The 21,192-nt window shown below is 41.0% G+C and overlaps 1 protein-coding gene across 1 annotated transcript; it reads right to left on the bottom strand.

The window, feature by feature from the left end:
- Positions 1 to 9,794, bottom strand: SYCP3 (synaptonemal complex protein 3; the record flags this gene model as incomplete). The annotated part of the gene is made up of 6 exons (XM_080660258.1): positions 9,639 to 9,794; positions 8,868 to 8,934; positions 5,452 to 5,547; positions 4,555 to 4,654; positions 780 to 878; positions 1 to 135 (listed from the first exon to the last, which is right to left on the bottom strand). The coding sequence occupies exons 1-6, from the start codon at positions 9,790 to 9,792 to the stop codon at positions 1 to 3; spliced, it is 651 nt and encodes a 216-aa protein (XP_080516384.1). The 5' UTR covers positions 9,793 to 9,794.
- Between the last annotated feature and the right edge of the window lie 11,398 nt (positions 9,795 to 21,192).

Below are 21,192 nucleotides of genomic sequence, written 5' to 3' on the forward strand. Positions count from 1 at the left end.
TTACTTTTCGGTTTTAATATCATAACTTACAGTATCCATCATAATTTGCTTTTGAAACATAGCCATTTCATTTTTAAGTTCATTTTGTGCATCAGTAACTAGAGTATCACTATTCTTCTCCAACTCCTCCATACTCTAAAACACAAAAAGCTTGTTTAGTTATAAATCACCATTTTTAATCTCAGGTTCTAAACTTGTGCAATTAATTTTCAAAACTAGGAACTTTAAAAAATTCAAGTGGTGTACATTATTTATTCTGAATAAAAATATTCTCTAAGTAATGCATCAAAACCAGAATACCCACTAAAGGGTTAAAAAGTGCCAGGCATAAATCAAATAGTATTACAGGAGGTAACAACTGTAGTGTACTTTGCTTAAAACAGTGGGTTAATGAACTGTTAAGGTTTCAATATTTAACATACTAAGAAAAAAAAAAAAAGACTGGAAATCTACCAAGAAATGATTTATGAACTTTCTATTTTCAATTGAACCGAGAACTATCACTAGTGCTTATATTATGTACAAATCTTATGCATAACATATATATTTTTTGGTAAAATTACCAGTTTACCATTTTCTATTTTGAATAATGTCCACAAAAACATTAGAATCTAAAAGTAGAATACATTTAATACTTAAAAAACAATGAATTTAAAATGAGAAGTAGTTAAGAATTTTAAATGCATAAGCAAAATGTTTTTCCTTAAACTTAGAAAAAAATTCTACTTCCAACATAAATTGCTTTAAAAGAATATGTTATGTTACCAAATACAACAGACCTTTATGAATTGTTCATATAACTGTTTAATTGTTTTCAGTCTCTGGCTCTGACCAAGTCTAGATTGTTGAAAAATCTGTTGTTGCTGTCGAAATAAATTCTGAAAATGTAAAAGAAAAAAATCGTGATAATTTAAGTAAACTTTTAAATGTAGCAAAAAAAAAAAAGTTTAAAGAGAATAGTTTTAAAGTCAATACTTCAAATATTTAACAGCTATTATAACAAAATTAGAGAAAATCTGTGTTCACCATGAATATCTATACTAATAAAAGGGTAATATGCTAATTAGACCAGACATCTTCCGGACAAAGCCATGGTGGCAGGGGCCGAGGCAGAGGCGGTTAGGGGCGATCAGGCTGGCAGGGGAGGGCAGTTGGGGGCGATCAGGCCGGTGGGGGGAGGGCAGTAAGGGGGTGATCCGGCCAGCAGGGGGGGGGGGGGCAGTTAGGGGGCAATCTGGCTGGCAGGGGAGCAGTTAGGAGCATCAGGCCAGCAGGCAGAGGCAGTTAGGGGCAATCAGGCAGGCAGGCAGGTGAGTGGTTAGAAGTCAGGGGTCCCGGATTGCAAGAGGGATGTCCGACTGCCGGGCAGGGATCGGGCCTAAACCGGCAGTAGGACATCCCCCAAGGGGTTCCAGATTGGAGAGGGTGCAGGCCGGGCTGAGGGACACCCCCTTCCTCCCCCCCCCCCCCCCCCCCGTGCACGAATTTCATGCACCCGGCCTCTAGTACAACATAATAATCCTACCAGTCATTGAATAGGAGATCTTAACAATACTCAATATATCTTAATTCTTGGTGCTTTCAATATCAACACAGAAAATCCTTCTGATAATGCTGGTCTTTCAGTTCCTTGGCCTACTTTCTACCCTACTTTAATCATTCCCTTATATACTTATACCCTAGATTCTGTCATTACCAATAACTATAACCTCTTTATAGTATGAATAATAGCATACTACTCAGAACTCTTTTTAAATAAACTTATATGTAAATTCAATCCTCCAAGCAACTCTATGAGATAGGTACTCTTATTATTCCCCCTTTCATAAATGAGGAAACTGAGGGGAAAAAAATAATTTTTCCATAGTTCACAGTTAGCATTTGGTCAAACCAGAATGTGATTCCAAACAGTATGTTTCTAGAATCCAGGCTCTAACCATTACTCATACTGTTTCTCCATATATCCCTTTGTTCAACCACTTCTCTTTACTGTTCTAGCTCACTCTTTGTAGTATTAAAGCTCAATCTCTATCAAGACCTAAAATCTATTCATCCTACCTACTTTTCACTGTCCCCTATTCCCATGTCCTCACATTTCTCTTTCCCAGTGTAAATTCTGTGGTAAATCATTATAATTACTCCTTTCCATCTATATCTTGCTCTCCCTTTTTATTCTGTCACACTTGTTTGCCTAATCTCAACCCTGGAAAATACAACTCTAGCTATCCTGCCTACATTCCTGCAGATGGTCATAGTTGAAGAAAGCAATTGCACTAACAGTCTCTTTAAATCATGATCACTAGCCTAAATTGGACCCTTAGTGCTGCTTGGCAATTATATTTTCTTAGTCTATTCACTGTCCCACTCTCAAGAAAATATCTTATACCTTCTGATTTGACCTCAAAAGGCAACATATTTTCCATCCTATGATGACCTTAATTATTTCACTAACCAGAAGCAATCCAGAGTTTTCAGTCTCCTATCACCATATCTACATACCCATCTACATCTCTCTGTGCTCATATACTCTACCTTCTCTCCTATTTTTTTAAATTTTTTAAAAATATATTTTATTGATTTTTTACAGAGAAGAAGGGAGAGGGATTGAGAGTTAGAAACATGGATGAGAGAGAAACATTGATCAGCTGCCTCCTGCACACCCCCCTCTGGGGATGTGCCCGCAACCAACATGGTCTTGCCCGGAATCGAACCTGGGACCCCTTAGTCCACAGGCCGATGCTCTATCCAATGAGACAAACTGATTAGGGCTCTCCTATTTTTAAGGATGTACTATCCTCACTGAGGCTTTTTCACGTGTCCCATCCATTCTCAAGAATTTAGCAACTGTCTCCCCTCTTTCCACTATTTTTTATTTTTCCCTGAAGATTATTTCTATTAGCACACAAACATGCTAGTCTTTCATCATTTTTTAAAAAACAACATCAAAACCCCATGCCCTGGCCAGTGTAGCAAAGTGGTTAGCATCGGCCCACACACCAAAGGGTTGAGGGTTCAATTCCCGGTTAAGGGCACATTCCTGGTTGCAGGTTGGATCTCTGGCTCTGGTTGGGGCTCCTGCGGGTGGCAACCAATCGATGTGTCTCTCTTTCTCTCCTTTCCTTCCACTCTAAAAATCAATGGGAAAATGTCCTTGGATGAGGATTAACAATGCAAAACAAACAACAAAAAACCCCACAATAACACTTTCTTTTCTACTCGGGCTACCACCCCTTCGCCCCACCCCCATTCTTATACTCATTCCAATTGGGTTTTTGCACTCACTATTCCACCAAAACCACTCTGTTCAAGACTGATCAGAACCATCATTGTCAACACCAATGACCTCACATCACCAAAACGACCTTATTTGGCCTATAAGCAGCATGTGAAAGTTAATCCTCTCTCCTTAAAAGGCGTTCTTCACTTTGTTTAAAGTAGTTTTCTTTGTAGCTGTTAGGGTACTCATTCTTATCTTCTTGAACTCTAAACACTGAAATCTACAGGTCCAGTTCTTAGACTTCTCTTTTACATTTACCATCACTCCTTTGGCGATTTCATCCAACCTAATGGCTTAAATGCTGTCTTTATGTTGAGAGTTCCCAACTTTGTATGTTCAACCCACACCTCTTTCCTGAACTGGCCTCATACCAGTGACTTACTCAACATCTCCCCTTGGTATGTTTCATATGCATCTTAATATTTCCAAAACTGAGATGATCAACCAACCCTTAAAATTATTTGATATGAATAGCACCTTAGCTCTTAGATAATTTTACAAAAAAATCAAAGGATGAAATAAAAAGATAATGTAGTTATATAATATATATGTGGAACTGACTTCCATCTCCCATAGAAATATGCAGGTAACACAAGAGTAAACTATGTTTTGCCCTGGTTAGTTTGGTTCAGTGGATAAAGCATCAGGCCTCAGAATCCGGGTTGGATTCCGGTCAAGGGCCGGTACCTCAGTTGTAGGCTTGATCCCCACGCCCAGTTGTGCAGGAGGCAACCTATCAATGTGTGTGTCTCACATCTATGTTTCTCTTCCCTCCCTTACACTCTTTCTAAAAATCAATGGAAAAATATCCTTGGGTGAGAATTAACAAAAAAAAGGGAAGAAAAAAAAGAGTAAACCATGTTTTGATCATAATAACTGATTCAATAATGGGCAAATTTTCCAAAGGGATCAGTGATGTTCCTCCAGAGGACTCTTCTGCCAGGGTTACTAAGAAAGACAGTCCACTGAGATTACTAAATTTGTTAAGTCTGGGATTGTAAAAAAGTCTGGACTTTTTTAATATAAACCAATAGTCCTTTTGTACTTTGGCAAATTTATGTCACTTGGGACTGAAAGAATCACAACCAATATAGGAAGCAAAGACCATCAGCTTTTATGATTTTGGTATGTGCCTATACTTTTCTGGTTTACCAATCACCAGGACCAAAGCATAATGCCAGCAATGGATAATAGAACCTGGCCAAATTCTATGGGTCTCCATTTTCACTTGACACTTGGTTAAATAGATTAATTATAATTCTAAGCATGATACTAACAGCTAGTTTTTCTTCTTGTTCCTTGGCGTTCTGTATATCTATCTCCCACTGCTGAAACAAAGTCAGAAACTGCTGAGAATATTCTTGACTAAGCTTCTGCCTGAAAACATAATAATGATATTGTCATATTTCATACCAGTATGAAAAAAAAGATTCAAAACAAAAGTGACTTTACATACTTTGTACTATAATAAAAGAAGGAAATAAAAGCACCTTAAAATTTCAGATATGAAACCAAGACGTAAAATCATGATTTCAGAAGTGTTTATTCTCCTAACCCTTTAGCTCTTGAAAATTTAAAAATTTTTATTGTATATATAAAATTTCCAGAAAACCCCATTTTACTGCCAAGCAGTTTATTTTTCATTTATTCTACTGAATATGGGTTCTGATATGATAGATTCCATGAAGTTATTATTCTAATATTTATAATGTAAGATTTCCAAATAGACATATTTCACTTCACTTGTGCCCATTTTGGTACAACAATGATTTTATACAAAAGAATAGTTACTTCAGCTTAAATATACAAATTATATACAATATCAGATTGATCTTTTCCTACACTGTTAAATAGTTGACTTTCACAAGATTAATGGTTTAATAACATTTACTTTTTATTCACTTAGTATATTTCTATAACAAATACAAATTACCTTTAGACAAATCTCAATTTTCATTTAAAAGAGGATCAAGGTAATATTCATTGATTTCTAGGAAATATATTTCAAGTCTATGAAGGAGTGAAGTTATAGTACTAAAGGACTTAGAGAAAAATCAAGCCAAATATATTTTTTACTGGAGACCCCAATAAATATAATAGTATTTTTCATAATTTACACTAATGAATACTATAACATGATAAAAATGTGGCTGTGAAAGAACCAACAACCATACCTTTGTTCTTGTTGGATTTTCCAAATATGTTCAATTTTCTGTTTACTTGTTTTGAGAGAAATCTTCGTATACAGTGCTAATCTTTTTTTCTTTGTATTAAGAGAATTGCTAATGTTAGCTATGTGGAAAATAAATATTCATTAAAATGTAATATTGAAGAAAATTACATATTTTGTTCCCAAATCCTATATAATAAAAGCCTAATATGCAAATTGACCTAATGGTGGAGCGACCTGTGGAACAACCGGTCACTATGACTTGCACTGATCACCAGGGGCAGACGCTCAACCCAGCCCACAGGCCCCAGGCAAGCCAAGGTGAATGCCAGCAGGGGCTCTGATTGCCCTGCAGAGGGAGGCGACCAGCAGGGACAGGGCTGGCCAGCGAGTGTGCGGTGCCACCCCTTATTGCCCCACCAGTTGCCTTCCTCTCTGGCGAGTGGGCAGCGCCAAGCCGGCCAAGGCGGGTGCCACCGGGGGCCCACAGATTGGCCCTGATCGCTGGCCACGCCTAGGGACCCTACCCATGCACAAATTTCGTGTACCAGGCCTCTAGTACTGAAATAAATATGAGTAAATGTGGTTCAACAGTTTCAGAAAGACATTTAAAATTAAATTTTAAAATAAGCATAATATCCAAAAGCAAGGTTATTTGCTTTTTTCTGAGAAAAGTTTTCATTATTAATATCCAAGTTCAGATTTTTAAAAAATTTATAGGTGATTAAAAAGAGTTAATAAAAGGAAAAAAGGACCTCACGGACAGGCTTTAATTTCCTCATGAGAAAACACAAAGGCTACATTTTTCTAAATTTATAAAATACCCACCTCACCCCAACTGAAACAACACATTTAGATGAATTTTTATTAGAACTCATTATAAGAAACACAAAACTATTTTTAAATCCAAAAAGGATAAAAATAGTTAAATAATAAGAAAATAATTATATTTTATTATTTGTTAATCTTCACCTGAAGACATGCTTACAGAGAGAGAAACACCAATATGAGATAGAAACAACAACTGGTTGCCCTCCACATGCTCCTCAACTGGGGATCAAACCCGTAATCCAGGTATGTGCCCTCAGCAGGAATCGAACCAGCAACCTCTGGGTGCATGAGAGGATGCTCAACCAACTGAGCCATTCTAACCGGGCAAGACAATTACTTTTAAAAAATACAGTTGGTGATCATTTAAATCATATACTTTACTAAATCTGACCAAAACCAAGCATAGAAAAATCTTAAGAAAATATCTAGCCCGGCTAGCGTGGCTCAGTGGTTGAGCATCAACCTATGAACCAAGATGTTACGGTTCAATTCCCGGTCAGTACATTTGCTCAGGCTGTGGGCTTGAGCCCCAGTGTGGGGCATGCGGGAGGCAGCTGATTGATGATTCTCTTTAATCATTGATGTTTCTCTCTCTCTCCTTCTCCCTTCCTCTCTGAAATCAATAAAAATATATTTTTTAAAAGAAAGAAAATGTCTAGATAAATAATTTAAGAACCTTTTGAATACTTTCATGGAGCTATTTATAGTACATTTTTATTCGTAAGTACTGTATTTTAAAAATTTTAATATGTTTTTATTGCTTTAGAGAGAAGAAAGGAGAGGAAGAGAAGCACTGATGTGAGGAAGAAACATAGATCAGTTTCCTCCCATACATACCCTGACCAGGAACTGAACCCGAAACCTGGCATGTGCCATGACCTGGAATTGAACTGGTCCCTTTTGGTGTGCAGGACAACACTCAACCAACTGAGCCATACTGGCCAGAACTCAACAAAATTTTAATACTTTAAATAATGCTTTGCTAAACACATGCATATGGATCTACCTTCAAGTACTATTTTTCAGTAATCATGATGGAGCTGCATTATTATATAAATACTAGTGTCCCGGTGCACGAAATTCATGCACGGGGGGTGGGGGTGTCCCTCAGCCCAGCCTGCACCCTCTCCAATCTGGGACATTCCTCTCACAATCCAGGACCGCTGGCTCCTAACCGCTCACCTGCCAGCCTGCCTGATCGCTCCTAACCACTCTGCCTGCCAGCCTGCTCATCCCAACTGCCCCCCTTGCCAGCCTGCTTGCCCCAACTCCCCCCCCACTGGCCTGCTTGCCCCCAACTGCCCTCCCCTCCTGGCCTGATCACCCCTAACCACCTCTGCCTCGGCCCCACCACCATGGCTTTGTCCAGAAGGTCTCCAGTCTAATTAGCATATTATCCTTTTATTAGTATAGATTTTATATATCCAATATCCATCAATAACAATAAGTACATATAATTACAAAACAAACATTTTGCCACCACCAAACAGAGCAAAGCTTTCAAAAAAGACTCAATTATATGATGAATAAACCATATAGAGAAGACAAATATTGACTTTTTTGAGTACTGTGTCCCCAAACAGTTAATGTAACTGATATTTGACATACTGGTTAAAGTTCATGAAATTTTTTTCTGATTATATATTTCTTAGTAGCTAGGCAAGACTGTTTTTACTTCTCAACTATATAGTTTAATGATGTAAAAATAACAATAGAGTTACTTCAAAGGCTTCAGTTTACACTCCCCTGTTAAAGAAAAGAACTAAGGAATGTTATAGAAAATAAATTGAGTAAATGGAAAACTGACATACATACAGATATGTGTGTGTTTATAGTGTGTGGAAGAGTCTGCAAAAGTCCAAAGAGAGGCAAAGACTTTTCCCATTCATTTTGTCCTAAAATTCCAATCCATTAAATTCACACATGTATAAAATAAAAGCACCATTCTAGTACTCATCATTGTTAGTACCGTTTGCACTCTTCACATCAACAACTGGAAAAGGTTAAGTAAGGAAAACTATGAAGCTGAATCACACAATATATTATGCAAAGTCATTTATATGAGAACAAAGTATTAAGTGACAATCTTGAGCCTGGCTGGTATTGCTCAGTGGTTAAGTGTCAACCTCTGAACTAGGCGATCACAGTTCAATTCCCCAGTCAGGGCACATGTCCGGGTTGTGGGCTCATTCCCCAGTAGGGGGCATGCAGGAGGCAGCCCATTAATGATTCTCTCTCATCATTGATGTTTCTCTCTCTTTCTTCCTCTCTGAAATCAATAAAAATATATTTTTTAAAAATAAATGATAGTCTTGCATACACTGATTATTATACAAGTTATTTGGTTTAAAACAATTTTTTAATACAAAGAATCTTCTAAAACATACCTCCAAATCTTTCCAGCATATTCTGTACTTCACCTCTGTGAAGAAATTACATTTAAATATTTTTAATTAAGGATCCATAAAATATCATACTTGTTTTGGAAGAAATATCACACCCCCAGTATTTTACATATAATACTCATTGGACAACCAAAATCTACTTAAAGTACTATCTAACAGGCAAAACTTATGTTGAGCACATTACCCCATATCTTGAACTATTACTGCAGAAGTCCTTTTCTTCCCAAGCTTATCAATTGCTGGAGTCTTTGCTGCATTGACAATAAAAAATAAAAATATTTTTGAAATTAAGTATGCTGTTTGGATAATTTTTAATGAAGTAATATCTTAATTTTGAGATCTTTTAGGCTGTTTGCTAACATGAGTTTTTAAAGTCAATATAGAAATGCAATACTTTCTCTGCAGGTCAGGTGGAATTAAATCAAGATCCAGGACCTTATTTTTTTTTTTTTTCATTCTTACCCGAGGATATGATTATTGATTTGAGAGAGAGAGGAAGGGAGAGAGAAAGAAGGAGAAAAAGAGAGAGGGGGGAGAGAAACATCAATGTGAGAAAGAAACATAGATCTATTGCCTCCCGTACCTGCTTGGACTGGGGATCGAACCCATAACCTGGGTATGTGCGTGACGGGGAATAAAGCCTGCCACCTTCAGGTGTATGGGAGGACGCTCCCACCAACTGAGCCACACTGGCCAGGGCTCCAGGACCATTTTAAAGGAACAATTTTGCAAGTTTTCCTGTGTTAATGTCATAGCAAAGCCATGCACTATTTAATCGACATTTTGGGAATAATGACTGCAAAGGCAAGATCTGCTATATAAGCTACTCTAACTCCAAATGAGAAACATGAAGTACATTAAAATGCTTGAGAAAGTCTTATTAATTAAAATGCAGTAGGTTCAAAATAAATGAACTGTAGGACATGGTGACTGCACAATACGAGATATACTGTACCATCAGTAGCATCCTCCTCTGAACCATTCAGATCTCGTTTATCTTCTTTCTTAAAGTCATAGGCAATTACAGCCCGATCCTTCATGGATGTCTTCCTATCCTCCACTGATGTCTTCCCTGATTTCTTGGTTTGTTTGCTTCCAGGGGGCACCATATTTTTTACTTTTAAAAAATAAACATCTTAAACCTTCTGAATCCAAGGATACCATGTAAATAAACTGGTAAATTTCAAAATTAGAAATATCAAATAAAGATGATCTTAGTTGAGTAACATTTAGGAGTCTCCTCATTTATTTTGAGGGACCGAAAGTTAACAATGAGAGTATCTGATCTCCGCCCCAGAGGAGGCAACCAATCGATGTGTCCCTCTCACATCGATGTTTCTCTCCCACTTCCTTCCACTCTGTAAAAAAATAAAAATAAGTCAATGGAAAAATATCCTCTAATGAGAATTAACAAACAAACAACAACACCAAAAAGAGAGCATCAACCCTGCTTCCAGCGGTGCTGCCATGGAGAGTTCACACCGGAAGGGTGGGCGATCAGCATTTTAGTCCGGCCTCTGCCAGTCTGGCTAAACGTGGCCGAACCTAGCTTTTGCATTTCAGTCCAAAGTGAAAAAACATGGTTGATAGGATGACCATGAGCGTGCCCATCAGACCCAGCTCAGCCCGCTTTCTGCCCGCCCCACACCGCGGCCTGGCTCCCTCAGCCCCGGCCGCCCTCTCGGTCCCTCAGCCCTGGCCGCCCCCTCGGTCCCTCAGTCCCCGCCGCCCCCTCAGTCCCTCAGCCCCTGCCGCCCCCTCAGTCCCTCAGCCCCTGCCGCCCCCTCAGTCCAGGCCACCTCCTCGGTCCCTTAGCCCCCTAGGACCTCAGCCCCCGGCCGCCCCCTCAGTTCCTCAGCCCTGGCTGCCCCCACAGCCCCCGACGGCCCCCTCAGTTCCTCAGCCCCGGCCGCCCCCTGGGTCCCTCAGCCTGGCCACCCAATCAGCCCCAACGGCCCCCTCAGTTCCTCAGCCCCAGCCGCCCCCTCGGTCCCCCAGCCCCGGCCAGTCCATCAGCCCCGGCCGCCCCCTCGGTCCCTCAGCCCCGGCCGCCCCCTCAGTCCCTCAGCCCCGGCCGCCCCCTCGGTCCCCCAGCCCGGCCAGTCCCTCAGCCCCGGCTGCCCCCTCGGTCCCTCAGCCCGGCCAGTCCCTCAGCCCCGGCTGCCCCCTCGGTCCCTCAGCCCCGGCCGCCCCCTCGGTCCCCCAGCCCGGCCAGTCCCTCAGCCCCGGCTGCCCCCTCGGTCCCTCAGCTCCGGCCGCCCCCTCGGTCCCTCAGTCCCTCAGCCCCCGCCCCCTCCACCTCAGTCCCTCAGCCCCCGCCCCCTCCACCTCAGTCCCTCAGCCCCCGCCCCCTCCACCTCAGTCCCTCAGCCCCCGCCCCCTCCACCTCAGTCCCTCAGCCCCCCCCTCCACCTCAGTCCCTCAGCCCCCCCCTCCACCTCAGTCCCTCAGCCCCCCCCTCCACCTCAGTCCCTCAGCCCCCCCCTCCACCTCAGTCCCTCAGCCCCCGGCGCCCCCTCGGTCCCTCAGCCCCAGCCGCCCCCTTGGTCCCTCAGCTCCTGCCCCCTACGTCCCCCAGCCTGGCCACCCCCTCAGCCCCGGCTGCCCCCTAGGACCTTCAAGTCCCGGTCGCCCCCTCAGCCCCGTCCATCCCTCGGTCCGGTTGCCCTCTGGCCAGTTCAAGGCCCTGCTCTCATTTGCCTGTCAAAGGCCCCCGGTGGAGCCAATGAGAATGATTTATCTCACGGAGCAAGAGTAACCTCTGATTCGACTCCCGCCCTGTACAAACTCCTGCCCTCCTCACCTGAAAAAATAACCTGGTGGCTGAGGACCGCAGCACAGGTCTCCGACAGGTGCCCTGGGCACTCCAGCCTCCTCCACCCAGCGCCTTGCTTGAGGCGGCCACTTCGCTACCTCGACGCTCCTCGCTCCTCCGAGGCGGCTTGGAATTGGCGCACAGGGGAGAAAAAGCCTGCCTCGCAGCACCTCGCCCAGAAGCGTCGCTGATTGGCTGGTCGCAGTGCACGCATGCGTGCAGTGGGCTGCTGGGCTCCGCCCCCTGCGTGAGGGATCACGAGACTGCTGTTGACCCAGAGCACCTTGCGCGCTGGGGCCTGTGGCTAATATACGCTTGAGGCCTGTTGCTTTCCAGTTTCTGTTTCTTTTTTAATTTAAATGTTAAACTTTTATAATATTTGAAAGTTGCAAAAGCATATATAAGTTATGAAATATGATGAACACATACCTAATTTGAGAAGTAAAATTTTATCAGAACCCAATGAAATCTCCCCAGGAAATACTTGCCAACACATCCCCCCATTTTCCATTCAGAGATAGTTTCAATTATCCTGGATTTTGTGTAAATATTCGCCCCTCCCTCCCATTTTCTAAGTTTTGTTACCGAATATATGTGTCCTTAAACAACTCTGTTTAGTTTGTGTTTAGGCAGTACAGAAAATTGAGCCATATTCTATGTAGTATTCTGTCACTCACTTTTTTTGGTTAACATTATGTTACAGAAAATCTATATTATTACATGTAGCTATGGTTCTTTCATATTCGCTGCTGTATAATGTTCCATTGTGACTCTATTCCAAAATTCATTCACTGATGTGCTTGTCCATGGACAGGTGGGTTATTTTAATATTCCCAACTGCATAAGCAATCCTCCTATCTAATAAAAGAGTAATATGCAAATTGATCATCACTCCAACACACAAGATGGCTGCCCCATGTGGTCAAAGATGGCTGCCCCATGTGGACACAAGATGCCCAGCAGGGGAGGGCAGTTGGGAGGGACCAGGCCAGCAAGGGAGGGCAGTTGTGGGTGATCAGGCCAGCAGGGGAGGGCAGTTAGGAGGGACCAGCCTGCAGGGGAGAGCAGTTGGAGGCGATCAAGCCTACAGGGGAGGGCAGTTAGGGGTGACGAGACCAGTAGAGGAGGGAAGCTGGGGGTGACCAGGCCTACAGGGAAGGGTAGTTGGGGGGGGATCCAGGCCTTCAGGGGAGAGCAATTGGGGGGGACCAGGCCTGCAGAGGAGGGCAGTTAGGGGTGACCAGGCCTGCAGGGGAGGGCAGTTAGGGGTGACCAGGCCTGCAGAGGAGGGCAGTTAGGGGTGACCAGGCCTGCAGGGGAGAGCAGTTAGGGGTGACCAGGCCTGCAGGGGAGGGCAGTTAGGGGAAAACAGGCTGGCAGGGGAGCAGTTAGGCATCAATCAGGCTGGCAGGGGAGTGGTTAGGGGGTGATCAGGCTGGCAGGCAGAAGCGGTTAGGGGCAATCAGGAAGGCAAGCAGGCGAGCAGTTGGGAGCCAGCAGTCCTGGATCGTGAGAGGGATGTCCGACTGCCCGTTTAGGCCCGGGCCTAAATGGGCAGTTGGACATCCCTCGAGGGGTCCCATATTGGAGAGGGTGCAGGCTGGGCTGAGGGACACTCCCCCCTCTGCACGAATTTCATGCACTGGGCCTCTAGTGTTACTATAAATGTCCTAATCTCAGGCATATATGCTAAAGTTGTTTGGTTTTTGTTTTTCTTTTTTGGTTAATCCTCACCCGAGAGAGCATGGAAAGGAGGGGTTGGGGAGATAGAAAGAGAAACATCTGCCAAAACCGGTTTGGCTCAGTGGATAGAGCATCAGCCTGTGGACTGAAGGGTCCCAGGTTCGATTCCGGTCAAGGGCACGTAACTTGGTTGCGGGCACATCCCCAGTGGGAGGTGTGCAAGAGGCAGCTGATCGATATTTCTCTCTCATCGATGTTTCTGACTATCTATCATTCTTCCTTCCTCTCTGTAAAAAAATCAATAAAATATATATATAAAAAAAAAAAAAAAAGAAAGAGAAACATCTAAGTGAGAGAGACATCGATTGGTTGCCTCCTGTATGTGTCCTGACTGTGGTGGGGATCAAACCTGTAACCCGGGTACGTGCTCTTCACTGGGAATCGAACCCAAGACACTTCAGTGTGCAGGCCCAGTGCTCTAACCACTGATTCACACCAGCTAGGACAATGCTATAAAGTTTTTACAGTGTCTAGGTGTAAAGTTGCTAGGTCATAGGTTAGATGATATTCAGTAATGCCAAATTGATTTCCAATTTATACTCCCACCAACATAGGGAGTGCCCATTGTTCAATATACTCATCACCTGGTATAGTCAGATTTCTTAATTTTGCCACTTGAATGTCTTTGGGGCCTTCTTTTTAATTTCTCTTAATCACTCATAAGTTTATGATCTTGTTATGCTTATTAGATATTTGCATTTCCTTTTCACTAACATATCTATTTTGGTTTTTGCTCATTATTCAATTGAGTAGCATGTGTCTCATTGATTTGTAGGTCTTTATGTATGCTGGATATTAACCTTCATGAATCCTGTATCTTTTTAAAGATATGTATCTTTATTCTGAAGTCATAAAAATATAAAGGTTTTAAAGTTTTTTCATTTTTAAGTCTGTTTATCTAGAATTGATTTTTGTGCATGGTATGAGGAAGGATCCCATTTTTTTCTTTTCTCATATGCAAACCTATTTATTGAATAGTGCATGCTTTCCCTATGATATATGTCATACCTCAAGTTTTTGTATGTTTTTTGAATCTGCTTCTGTAGCCTTTTCCATGGTCAATTTGCCTACTCCTATGACAAAACCAGTTTTCATTATTCCAGCTTTATTAACACTTTGGTAACTAACAGGGCAAGTCTCACACCTTGTTTTTTTATTTTTATTTATTTATTCAGGAGTATCCTGTGCATTCTTGACCTTTTGCTTTTCAAATAAAATTTATTTGTTTATTTATTTATTTATGAGTTTTTTTTATTGATCTGCTAACTCCTGTACATCCCCCATCGGCATTGCGCCTGAAACCCAGACATGTGCCCTGACCAGGAATTGAACTATCAACCCTTCAGTGCACTGGACTATGTCCAACCAACTGAGCCACTCCAGCCAGGGTATCAAGTAAATTTAGAATCAGTTTTCCAAATTCCATGAAAAAGATATGCTGGATTTTGACTGGAATTGCCTTGAATCTATAAATCAATTTGGAGAGAACTGAGTCTTGTACCTTCATTAAATCTGATTATAAATAACATTTTATTGCTATTTTATTCTAATTGTTGCTGGTATATAAAAATCCAATTGATTTGTAATATTGATCTCATTCTTATACCCAACAGCTTGCTAAACACTTTTATTACTTCTAATAACTTTTCTGTTGAGTCACTGGTATACTATTTCCTGAATATCAGACATATGATTGCCTACCAGCGCCAAACACATTTAATAACAAAAAATAAATAAAAATAAGAATTAATGTTATTAACAAATGTGGATTTTTTAATGGAAACTGTAAGTTCTTTCATATATGAGACTTACTTAGAATATATAAACCGTAACAGGCATTCTCAGTCTTTAAGGAAGCATCAAAAAAGATCTAAGAAATGAATGGCTATTTAACCAAAAGGAAAACTGCTTGCAGAGACTGTTGTCGGACCCTGTGGAAATCACTGCTCTCACAATCTTGAGGCCAATCTCTCACATGTTGCCCCATCTAATTTTGCCTGTAACTGGCAAATGATATTGATTTTATTAAAAATACAGTCAGGTAACATTTTGAACAAACTTTTGTTTGTTCTCAATTTCCAAACATCCCTTTAAGCAAGGGGCCTCTTTCCCTCCAAGTCCCCATAGGAGAGCTTACTAGCAGCTGTCAGTTCTCTCACACTCTCTCTCTTACTTGCTGGCCTCCCCATGAACACCTCTTCTCTATTTTAGTCTTCTTCCTACTTCCCTGGATCTTCCCTTTTGGGTCACTCTCACTTTGTTCTGTAAACAACGTAACTTTCTGATGTTTCTGTTGCATCCCCCCTATAATTCCGCTCACCAAAACAAAGGAGCCTCCTTAGAAAGTTTGAAAGGTACAAGATTATACATAACTAGGTGATACTTTTGCAATCACAGTTAGAAAGAATAAAAGTACAATTTGGAAAATTAATCTTCGAGGTAGATGTCCCAAGCAGTCTTGATATCTGCCTCTTGGTCTCCCGTCTATTTACTGAACACTCTGGCATCTGGCACAATCTTCTCACCCCAGCTCCTGCCCTCAGTTCCTAACTTCCTCATCTGAAATGACCTGCCTCTACACTCCTTTCAAAGTCCCCCAACTTCTATGGCCACACCTGAAGCTGGTCAACTTTCAAAATGCCTCTTTTTAGGCATCCTATCCTCAAACCAGTACCTCCCACCTTTCCAGATCACTTAGTCCAGGGGGTGGGCAAACTTTTTGACTCGAGGGCCACAATGGGTTCTTAAACTGGACCGGAGGGCCGGAACAAAAGCATGGATGGAGTGTTTGTGTGAACTAATATAAATTCAAAGTAAACATCATTACATAAAAGGGTATGGTCTTTTTTTTTATTTCAATAGTTTTATTCATTTCAAACATTTTAACAAGAAGAATGTAAACACTAATTATTATAATTTGAAACTTCAAAAAATGGAGGAATCATAGCGCAATAACATACCTTATACTGAAGATGGCAAAGGCAAAATAAAATTGCCTAACAAAGGAAAGGTACAAAAGCCTTTCAAATTAAACTTAAATATAATAAAATAATTTAAAACTAAAACAAATAGAAAAGAACAAAATGTGTAAACAGTAAATTAAACATTTTCTTTAGTGCAACTTCCAAATTATGCCCGGGATGTAGATGTAGATGGCAATGTAGACTGGGTTGAAAGGTTTTTGGTCTTTAAAACATCAACTTCAATGGGAACAGTGTTGTTGGTCTCCTTTTTAGCTAATGCTCTGATACTGTGCTCTCCAGGGGCGTGTCTCCCTACATCACCACGATAACGTGTCTATGCATTCCCAGGGTGATGTCGGGGGACGCGTCCGCGGGCATTACAAGGAGCCTCTGGAAGATTGAGAGGTTGTTCCTTCTACTGAATGGGCGGATATAAATCCGCCCACTCAGAAGAAGGAGCTGCGGCCGTGTTTCCGACGTTGCCATGTTAGCACTGCTGCTGGTGAAGGAGCGGAGGGGAGAGCAAGAGAACCCTCCGCTCTTTCGGCTCCGCGGGCCGGATAGAACAGCCGAACGGTCCGGATCCGGCCCGCGGGCCGTAGTTTGCCCACGGCTGACTTAGTCTCATCTGTCCCCACTTGAACCATTTGCCAGTCTCATCAAGACTTCCAATCCATGACCTTTTTACTTTTCCTTCTCAGTGAGGCCCCAACCCTGTCTGAGATTCAAATTCCACCCTTTCAGTCAGTTTCTTGTAAATAGCAACCTGCGCTTTCATTGCATTTGGCAAAACGTTATTTCTGCAAACATTCAACTATCTTTCTCTGTGCCCACACTAGTGACTCTGGAGAAAATTACCCAAATGAAGCAAACATGTAGCACTTTAAGTTTATGAATTACAGCCTAACTGGGCCTTCAACATCATCCCAGATTCTCCCATTTCCTTCTAACCAATTCATTCTCCCCAGTTACCATTTTAAGGCTTTGTTACTCTACTCAAACTTCAACCCTGCCTCCCTTTATGCTTATTATTTGGCCCTCTTCCTATTTTTTCTGAGGAAGTAGTTCAGACTGAAACTGCCAAATCTTCTGCCATCAAACCTATAACCTACCTGTATGTTTGTCCATTCTTTAGTCCTTTAGACTAGATGTCCTTCCTCCTTTGTTCTAAGTTCCATGGCTTCTTATCTTCCAAGAATCTTACATTATCCACTATTTTTCTCTCCCTCCCATTACATTTACAAATACTCAAATCTCTCACAACTTAAACAGTTCCCGAGTTTTGTTTCCAAAAGCTACTTACTGTTCCCCTATATCTTTCTCTTAGCAGTCAAAGTTTCTAGAAAGAATTATCTAAGCTTGTTGCCTCCATTTCCTCTTCTCACAGGTACTCTTTAAACCACTCTAAACCAACTTTGGCCCCTCCCACTTCTTCAAAGCAGTGCTCTCTCTAAAGCAAGCATGTCAAACTCGGGGCCCACGGGCCACATGTGGCCCACAATGAATATTTTTGCAGCCCAGCCAATATAACAGTATGTAAGAAACAGTTTAATAAAAATTTTGTAACTTAATTTTTACAATATCCTGTTATACATAATTATTAACAACGAACTGCAATGTTCTCTAATGACTAATTACTATAATCGTGTTGCATTCATTTCCCTTACGTGCCTTACACGCAGGCACACTATTTCTCTCCACTAATACTAGCAGGAAATATTTTAGCAGCTGACTGCCGTGTCATTAGTCTTGTACTGACTTATTTGGTGTGCACAACAGGAGATATTTTGCTTTTGGAGAACAAGAAAAATAGATTTGTGTTACACTTATTAATTTGTGCAGTTATTCAGTGTCTGGTAAGTTAATATTCAAGAAAAAATATTCATTTTTATTAAAATGTTCTATTATTTTATGTTAATGACTCATTTATTTCAGCCCTTTGTATTCAGCATCTCTCTATCGAAATAACCTACATTTCTATGAAAATTGAAGCTTTTGTTTTTTTTGTGGCCCACATAAACTTAAACCTTGTTTATTTGGCCTGTGTTAGCCTTTGAGTTTGACATGCTTGCTCTGGTGACCTCCCTATTGCTAAATCAGGTGAACATTCTCTGGTCCTCATCATATTTGACTCTTGGCAAGAGTCAAAACTGTTGACCACTCTTTTTTTCCTCCTTTCTGTCTTCCTTTGGCTTCTCTAGCTACACATTCTCATTATTCTCTTATCATTCTACTTCCTCCCTCAGTGGCCTCTTGCAAGACTTGCAGTTCCCCAGGACTTGGCTTTACTCTTTTTTATTTCTCATTTTGTATCCTTTCTCTAAATGTTTTAATATATACACATAGCTTCAAATATCAGGGTTTCTAAAAGTGTGGTTCACGGACCAGCTTGTATCAAGATCACTTGCAGAGAATGAAATGGGGAAGTCGTGTTAAAATTCACATTCCTAGGCCCAATTCAAGCCCTACCAAATTAACTCTGAAAGTGGGGACTGGAAACCTGCATTTAAATAAATTCTCCAGGTTATTCTCATACCACCTAAAGTTTGGAACCACTACCTTCATTTTACATTAACAAGGACAGCTCAACATCTCCATCTGGTGACTTACTAACACCATTGCCTTATTTTCTCAAATGTTAGGAAACTTAAAAATCTGAAAAACAGAAAGAAAATAAGGAACAAAAGATATGAATGATCTACCCCAGGAATAATCAAGATTGGGTTATGTCATCTTTTTTTACTTTTCTAGTTCCAACAGAGAAATCATCTATGTTCAAGTTTCAAATTTTAATCTTCCTCCAACTAAATAAAAACACAAGAATTAGAACGACTATTTCATCACATGAAGTCTCTTAAAATGGAGCCAAAGCTTAGCTTTCCTGAGGTTAGCTAACAAAAAGCATTCTACTTTCCACTAAAAATTTAATATGGGTTATTAAAATTCACTTAATATTTACTCTTAAATTGTTATTCTAGTTATAAATGTAATAAGTATTCATTGTAAATCAATTTTAGAAGGTAAATTTTATGAAGAAAATGAAATTTCCACTCATAATCTCATTACCAAGAGATAATATGAAATTTTAAATTTGCTGTATTACCCTTTATCCTTTCTTTCTGTACATGCATTTTCCCCCAAATAATTAAAAAATAAATTTTGACTTTTGTTCTGCAAATTTTGTTTTTAATTATATATTTTACCTCTTTTATCTAAGATGTGGCAAGCAAAGCCTCAGCCAGGTGGTTCAGTTGGTTGAGTATTGTCCCCGTACATCATTAAGGTTGGGAGTTCAATCCCTGGTTAGGGCACATACTTAGGTTTCGGGTTTAACAATGTTTCTCTCCCCCCTCCCTTCATTTCTCTCTAAAATCAATAAACAGGTGAGGATTAAAAAAAAAAAAGATGTGGAAAATGAGGGCTTCAGTGTTTTATTGACTTTGATCACTCTCAGACTGCCTAGTTCAAGTCTCAGTGCTAATTCTTAGAAGACCACACCGTTACTACTCCTCCATACAGATCATCACCCATTTACTCTACCTGGATTTCTGACAAAAAGTTTTTTCATCTTCTTCAGTAATCAGTGGTGTAGAATCTTGCTAAGGTCCTTTGAAAGCCTAAACATTCCATCCCTTATATCCTTATTCACTGTCTTAAAGAACTCCAGGTGATATAGCCAATCTCTGAGAAAATTTCTCAGTAGATGAACTACTGGTGATGGACCTTGCCATATGAGAAGTTTAACAGATAAAAAGGAAAGGACAGGTCAAACAATAACAACAGCATCTGAAAGGATACAGAGGCATAAAAGTACATAGTGTGTTTGGGAAAATGCAATGTCGCTGGCACAGTGTGTGGCCAGGGGTGAGACTGGAAGGGGAGGAGAAGTATAAGATCAGAAAGATAACTTGGAACTGACTGTGAACCATTTAGAGAGTATTTATTATGTGGCAGGGGATGTACTGATGCTTGACAAACATTTCTTTGAATCCTTTCAACAATGAAAAATTTATAAAGTTCACTGTATTCTAATCACCAGATTTGATTTTTCTAATTGCTTTCAAGTATGGCAGCTTACTTTCAACTTGAGTAATTAATCCAGAAATTTAGTCTTCCACATGCACCCAATCTTTATTCTGTGACGTTATAGTGTTTTTGGTCAGCCCAGCATCCCTTCCCCCTTCTTTTGGTAAAAATCTCCATCCCCCTGGCCACAGAACCCAATTGGAGTAACTCATGTCCACCAGGGTTTTCTACATTGAAGCCAGAGAGGAAGCTTCCTGCTTCTTGGGGGATGTGAGCCAGGAGCTGCTTCAACACCCCTATGGGGAGAAAAACTGACACACAGCGAGGCAGGGAGAGGCCATATTGAGTGACAGTCCTGGCAAGGTATCTGTCTCCTTCACCCTTCCTTGTTTTTTTCCTTAAGCAGGTTGACTTAGATTTGTCCCTTGCAAATCCAAGTGAACCTTAGTGGCTAAGAGTGAATTTTTGGAATGATTTAGGTTAAAGGTTGGAGCTGCCACTTAATAATTAGATCTCGGGCAAGGCACTTAAAGTAGTTAGGCCCCCGTGGTAAAATGGGGATGTGATGAGATGAGATTATGAACATGAAGTGTTTAGCACATAGAATGTGCTCAGTAAGACGTAGCTATGATCAATGCAAATGGGAAGGAGAAATTCGTTGGACAAAAGCCCTTTCATTTCCTAACAATTGAGGCCCTGTATTCCTGTTTCCAGGAAGTCTGATATTCATTTTAAAATGTATCAACAAATAAATAAAAAGATTAGAGCAAACAAATGTGGCAAAATCTTAGTAAATGTTAAACAGATGGGAAGTCATTGTGCTAGATTACTTTTAAGTTTTGCCCGGCCAGTGTAGCTCAGTGTTTGAGTGTCGACCTGTATACCAGGAGGTCATGGTTCAATTCGATTCCCAGTCAGGGCACATTCCCTGGGTTGCAGGCTCGATCTTCAGTGTGGGGTGT

This window comes from Plecotus auritus (assembly GCF_963455305.1).
Source record: "Plecotus auritus genome assembly, chromosome: 3".
Taxonomy (NCBI): domain Eukaryota; kingdom Metazoa; phylum Chordata; class Mammalia; order Chiroptera; family Vespertilionidae; genus Plecotus; species Plecotus auritus.